The sequence below is a fragment of the Tenrec ecaudatus genome, chromosome 7, assembly GCF_050624435.1.
Source record: "Tenrec ecaudatus isolate mTenEca1 chromosome 7, mTenEca1.hap1, whole genome shotgun sequence".
Lineage (NCBI taxonomy): Eukaryota > Metazoa > Chordata > Mammalia > Afrosoricida > Tenrecidae > Tenrec > Tenrec ecaudatus.
The window spans coordinates 53985789-53992940 of NC_134536.1; the positions used below are offsets into that span (position 1 = coordinate 53985789).

At 41.8% G+C, this 7152-nt stretch overlaps 1 protein-coding gene across 1 annotated transcript in view; it reads left to right on the forward strand.

The window, feature by feature from the left end:
• The window catches only part of GOPC (golgi associated PDZ and coiled-coil motif containing), a 41056-nt gene extending 34199 nt beyond the window's left edge, over window positions 1-6857 (forward strand). Inside the window, exons 5-8 of the mRNA XM_075554627.1 lie at window positions 671-766; window positions 2531-2695; window positions 4790-4970; window positions 6563-6857. Of these exons, the coding sequence (XP_075410742.1) occupies window positions 671-766; window positions 2531-2695; window positions 4790-4970; window positions 6563-6693 (573 nt within the window). The 3' untranslated portion in view covers window positions 6694-6857. The remainder of the gene's footprint in view (window positions 1-670; window positions 767-2530; window positions 2696-4789; window positions 4971-6562) is intronic.
• The last annotated feature ends 295 nt before the right edge of the window (window positions 6858-7152 follow it).

Below are 7152 nucleotides of genomic sequence, written 5' to 3' on the forward strand. Positions count from 1 at the left end.
CATTTGACCCCCAAAGGGGTTGCGACTCACAGGTTGAGAACCAGTGCTCTAGAGCATTTAAGAGCGAAGAAATAGTTTCTGTTCTATTTGGAAATTTATTTTTCATTTCTACTAGTCAGTTCAAATGGTTGAAGATCTTTAAGATGTTTTCCAGTGAAGATAGTTACCTACTTTTACTTTCTCTTCTATTTATTCGTCAATTTTTGCAATTATTTCTTTTAAAATTCTGTGCAATTTTAAAAGCAATTATTGACAAAAGAATAAATTTAAAAGAAATTATTGAGAAAATCATGCTTAAATTTTACTATATTTCCAGTCCCAGGAAAAGGAATTTGTGCTTGGCGAGGTAGAGGGTCAGCCCCGAGCGAGACAGATCGACAGAGTGGCTCCGATGTGGGCTCGCCCCGAGCCGCAGTGGGGACAGTGGTGGGCCTGCAGTGTGGGCTCTGCTGTCCTAGGCTGGCGATGCCCAGCCCTGGCCTGGCAGTGCACAACAGCGCGCATTTCTTGTCCCTTTTCTAGATACCAGTCTGTAGGTTCCTTAGTTCTATCCTCTGAGTCCATCCAGAAAATTAATGACTATTTCTAAAAAGCAAATAATATAGTGTGGTTTTACTCTATTTGGTAATATTAATTTTCTTCCTTTCCTCCCCCCCCCCCACCCAATAAGGATCAAGATTCTTTAAAGAAAAGCCAAGGTGTTGGTCCAATTAGAAAAGTTCTGCTCCTTAAGGAAGATCACGAAGGCCTTGGCATTTCAATTACAGTAAGAAATCCTGTGTCTGTCTCCTTGTTTATGGTGACCTAGTAGGAGTGTGTGTTTCTGGTTGATATCATGGGGGGAACTAAATGTGCGGAGTATGTTTTCTTTAACATCCTCTGGTGCCATCAATTATGTTTTATGTAAACATTTTGGCATGTAAACCTTTCTTTAAAAACTACTAAGTGAAACAATAGTAAGCATAATTTAGCATTTTCATTATGACACGGATCATATTTTTATGCCAAATACTACGAGGCCACCGGGAGCTGGTTCTTCTCGATTTAAAAGCGCTGAGCTTTGCTGCTCTATCGTGGAGAGCATACCTGTCTTTCAGTCAATTCTGAGTCATGGTTAAACTCGATAGCAGTGGTTCTCGACCTTCCTCAGGCCGCGACCCTTTCATAGAGTTCATGTTGTGGTGACCCTGACCATAAAATGATTTTCGTTGCTACTCCATAATTACAATTTTGTGACTGTGATGAATCAGGCGACCCCTGTGAAAGGGTCGTTTGGCCCCCAAAGGGGTCACGGCCCCGAGATTGAGGGTTTCCAAGGCTGTGCATCTTCTCGGGAGCGGACAGCCTCCTCTTTATCCCGGGAGCGACCGTGGCTGGGAGCCGCTGACCTTGCAGTCAGTACCCCGGCGCCGGCATGCTCGGAGGGCGGCGCTAGCCTTTCTCCGCTCACGTCTTTGCTATCACATTTGACTAACTTTTGACATCTATTATTTTCATTGTAAAATTTTGATGCATTTACCATTATCTTGGATAATATACCTGAGGGAAATCTATTATAAAGTTCATATATGGGGCCATTTTGCCTGTTTCTGAAGTGCTTTGTTCCAGATGAACAAATGAGGGGGTTTCCTGTTGATGTGGTAAGATGTAGCCACTGTGCACATTCATGTGTTTCTGGTATTGCTTACTGTAGAAATGCTTACAATTATCGAGCATTGATCCAGGATAGATATTCCGTATCTGCCTTCTTAAATATACTGCCCACAGAGAGCATACATTCTAGGAGAGCTCAGCCAGCCGTATCCGTTGATACACGAGGAAAACCATGGGAGCGGGAACTGCTGAGACTACCTGGCTTTTCTTGGTCTTGCAAACTTTACCCCGGAGACAGGATGCAACTTACCTCTTTCTCTAGTAGTGGAGAGTATTTGAGTCTTCCTTCTCTGACAGGCGCCTCGGGTTCACCTGCATAGTGCAACCTAGAATGTGCTAAGTACCAAGTACAGTGTTTCTTCCGTTCTGTTTCACTTCCTTTTCATTTCCTTCTTCACATTTGAACATCTCTGAAATTGAGGTGCATCTTACTGTCAGTTGATTGATTTTATGGCACAAAAATAATGTCTCTCTCCACATTTAGGTCTGATAAATTATAGTAGTACTGTGGACTATGAAGACAGATCATCGTTTTCAGTAAAAGATTTCAGCCAATTACAGCTTAACTTTTTTTTTAATCTTGTGTGGGGTGTTTGTTGTGCTGTGTTTCTGGTGGCTTTGCAATAGGTTTTAGAAGAGTACATGTAATTAATCATTTTACTCAGAGGTAACATTTTGATACTTAAAGTAACTTATTTACTTTTACTTAGTAGCAAATAAGATGCCACCCAATATTTATGGAGACAGTATAGGTGCTTATTGAAAGATGTTTCTTGAAAGGTAATTGCATCTCTTTTTAACTGTTGTATGTATATGAAAACGTCCTGTGACCTTTCAAAGGGTAAGTGAATGCCATGCTGGTGTCTGTTTTTGGTAGGGTGGGAAAGAGCATGGTGTTCCAATTCTCATCTCTGAGATCCACCCAGGACAGCCTGCTGACAGGTGTGGAGGGCTACATGTTGGGGACGCTATCCTGGCAGTCAACGGGGTTAACCTCAGAGATACAAAGCACAAAGAAGCTGTAACCATTCTTTCCCAGCAGGTAAGTTCCCTTTATGTAATTATCATTGTTTTGCTCAGTTGGCTCTTGGTGACGCTATTGAATACTTTTACATTTCTAGAAAGTTTCTCAAATAGCAACGTATTTATTTATATGTGCGGTGAATAATTCTGTTTGATTTGGAACATTTGGAAAGATATTCAGTCAAATTTGCCAAAACAGATTTGGTTTGCTTCTTTCCATAACCATATCCCATCCAGCCGGTTTCCTAAATCCCCTGTGCAGCTAGGCTTAAAAGAGAGTTGCGAGGACTACGGTAAGAATTAGGACCGTGTACTTAGAAATTTAAAAACCATTCATGAATAAAACACTATACAAATACATGAAGGTAAGCTAGAAAACATTGCTGTTCCCGTTCCAATGCACACATACCTGGCCTTATTCCCAACAGAACATGTTCAAACACACTTCCGTCCCCAGGGGAAGGCTGCAGACTAGCTCTCTCCGTATTCCACTTTTCATAGTCTTATTAGGATGCTTTCAGAACACTGTCGTCCCGGTGGATCTGCTGGGCCACTTGAAGTCAAAGCAGAGGGAAGGTTAGCATGACTGTTTGGGGGATCCCCAAAGGGGGTAATCTTGATAGATTTTTTTACTCTAAGGGCATACGAATAGTTAGGAAACTTTTAGAGAATTGAAACCAGCATTGGTGAGAAAAGGGCGAGGGAAGATCAATGGCTGGAGGGTCAAATGTGTGTTCTTCTACAGAGAGGTTTACCAGAACCCTGGCTACGCGTTGGCCTGCTCACCAAGTGCAAAGTCAGCAGCGCAAATACCCCACAGGAAAAAGATGAGCCTCTCCAGGTCAAGAGGCCATGTTTTGGAAACCCGCAGCGGCATGTCTATCCTGTCCTATTAAGTTGCTGTGAGTCAGAGCAACTCAATGGCAGTGTTTGTTTGTTTTTTTTATATATAGAAAATCTATCATATTGGGAAAGTTATTGAGATTCATTCAAGTTTCTCAGTCTTGTAAAAGAGACTACAGTATGATTATTTTGAGGATTGAAGGGTATAATTTTATTCAATAAATAATTGCTATTATTACCCGTCAAAATGTTTCGATTAGTGTGATGTGTGATATTTAGTGAACATTAACAAAAGCTTCAAGAGCTTCTCAGTAAGAAGCAAAAAATCATTGTGTAGGAGTTTCTTGATTTAGTTAAATAAAAAGTCACCTGATGCTCATAGGTTTATCCTTTCTATTATAACTGACTCGGTGGTTTTGCTGAATTGTGGTAGAAAATGTCAAAATGGCTTTTCAGTTGACCACGTGTTCTAAAATACTGTAATTGAATTATTGGGCTTCCTCTTTAGATCTAGCAGTCAAAATATCAGTAGGAAAAGCTCCTGTGATGTTAAAAGGGTTGTTATTTATAGAGAATTCACAGGGTTGGTGTGTTAGTCCAGGTAGAATAGAGAAACAAATCCAGGGATACTCGTACACACACACACACACAAACACACACACAAAAGAACAATTGAATATTGAGAAAACGTCTCAGCCCAGTCCAGATCAAGCCCGTAAGTCCTATATTAGCCCATATGTCTGCTACCAATCTGTAAAGTCCTCTTCAAACTCATAAAACACATGAATTGGTGCCAAATGCAGGAAGGTCCCAGACTAGTGGGGGGCAGTCTTGTGGCTCCGGTGGCAGTATAAGCATGTCAGCGCTGGCAGGGGTCTCTACGAGGTTCCGCCAGCTCAAGGCACTAGTGTAGCTCCATGTGTCATGTCAGCTGGAATGTCTCCGGGGAATGAGCGTGTGTCCCGCCTCCAGTGAGCGATTTATCTCCTCAGCGCCTCCCAAAGAGGTCTTCAAGCTGTGACCTGATTGGCAGGCTGAGCTCCACCCCTTCACGCCTAAGTCTCAAGTTGACAATGGATGGTGTAGCCACCACAGTTGGCCTTTCTCAATGGCCCGGGCCTTCGTGAGACTCGAGAGTTCTGTTATTTGCTGGCGTGAAAGGGGCTCCACCTGAGCTTTATCTCGTTCCTCGCCACCCCAAAGAAGTGGGAGATTCTTTTTAAATTCCAGTCACGTGACTTCCTTGTTTTCAAACCCCACCCCCGCCCAGAGAGGAGAGATTGAATTCGAAGTCGTTTACGTGGCGCCTGAGGTGGATTCTGATGATGAAAATGTGGAGTACGAAGATGAGAGTGGCCATCGGTACCGCCTGTACCTGGACGAGGCAGAGCGCGGGGGCGACCCCGGTGCTCGCTGCCAAGACGCAAGTGGGGAACTCCAGGAGTTACAAGGTAAGAAGACTCCCCATTTATTAGAGTGCGTTTATTATGAATAAATATGTAAATGTAAAACCCGCATGTACTCCAGAGACTGCTGTTTTAATGACAAAGCCAAAGGGATGCGCAGCCTTGCGCTTGCTTGTCTTACTGTGTTAACAGTAACTATGCAAAATTACATTTGCATATAAATCTTTCTCCATTCACTCTGGACGGTTAAGAAAAACAAATTGCCTGGTACTAGATGACAAGTCGTCCTGGAAGAATAATTCAAATTTGTTTAGACTTTAAACAGAGATCAACGTTGTCTTTTAGAGTAAATGTATCTTAATGGGGTCACTCTGTCCCAATGGCGCTTCTTCTCTCATGGTGCGCTATTACATGCTAAGCACAAATTACGAAGACTAGTTACTTTTTACTAAAATGCCTTCGTTTTGTTAATATGTATTGAGTTTAGCAAAGTTGTATTTTGAAAATATCTCAATTTTACTTGGTAATGAGAGCTCACATAAGCAGGTTCTTGGTTGTTTTCAGTACTCATTAAAGAGTGTAAAGGCAACCTGACACCAAACACGTTGAGAACTTCAGACCCAGTTTGATGGTGAGTGACGACAGGCTGCCGCCCTTTTGGTACCAGTGTGCACTGTGATCGTGCTTCACCAAGACAGGAGTAGCAATGTTGCTGACTCCAGGCACCTGTGCGTTACAGCATCACATTGTTGGACTCTCCGTATGGCTTCATTTCCTTTTGCCAGGATTATTATTATTATTATTAATTCTGTCAGGATTAGAAGGCTTACCCCTTCCTTTATTTGCAACTGAGGCTAGAAGCATTTCTGTCACCTCTACAAATTTACAGACTACTTAAAGGGAGTCAAATTACCAGAAGTGATACATGTACTGGATTTATCGCATGTAATACATCCACCGTGTCTTAGCACACATATCCTTCTTACCTCCCTAAACAGCGGACATAGCCAGTCTTTCCCTGTTTGCCAGCTGTCCTGTACGGTGGTCTCACATGCCTGCAGTTGTTGGAATGGTGCGGAACTGTTCGAGGTCACTGTGATCAGAGCCATAAACAGATTTCCAAACTCCAACTTGTGTTTTAGCTGGATGTTGTCTTGCTAACAAACTAGATTTTTAGTGACCATCCAGTATGTGCCCCAGTGAAGTGAAGTGAAATAGATCCGAATGCAATTATGTGAAAGAAAAGACCCAATTCACATTTCAAAAGAAATTTGTATAAGTAGAATTAATAAATTTTACAATTGTGTGTTTACTAATTCTAAGTCTGGCAGAGTACTTGTAGCCAGAGCAATTTCTCCAATTTTTAGGTAAGTACTATAGATCTCTCTCTCTCTCTCTCTATATATATATATATTTTTTGCGTGTACAATGTGTGATTGCTGATAGAAGAAGAATAATACCTTGTCAGAAATGGCCACCCTGACGAGACTAGGCTTTATTACTCCATGTGTGAACATTATTAATCACAGTGGTCGTGCCTTTATTTCTTTTGAAATAAAATTGTATGACTACGTCTTTTCTTTCTTTCATTTTTTTTTTTAGTAGAAAGTAGCCGCTTTGATGTATTTGTCTTTCAGGATTTAACAAGAAGGCCGTGACCGATGCACATGAAAACGGAGACCTGGGGCCATCCAGTGGCCCCCCCTTGGATGACAGTGATTCTAAGCTAGATGACGTGCACAGCCTGTATCACAAGAACTCTTACTGAGCAGACTAGTTCCAGACCAGAGTGGAGTCAGACTGCTCAGAAGGGGGCACGAGGGAAGATGGTGACAGAGACTGAACAAGATCAAGGTCGCCTATGGGTCGCCTGAAAGAAGGATATGGTACCTCAGGGTTTCATGTGAATAATTACTTCTAATGCATAACAACTCCCTGTTTCCTGTGGTTTACCATAATTAATGATTGCATGTAAAGCAATTTTGATTTTCTTAAAATTGTAAGCACCAAAGCATGTGTTTCCCAAAGGGGTATTACTAGGTTCTTAAGTACCAAATGAAGCACCGCAATCTTACTCGGTTCCTTTTCCATTGAGCCAAAGGACGATGTAAACTGTAATTTCATAAGAAATAGCCCTATTACAAGAGAGTGAGTTCATCTGATATTTCCAGAATATTAAATGTGACATCTTTATAGGGCAGAAATTGGGTCGTTAGATTGTAGAATT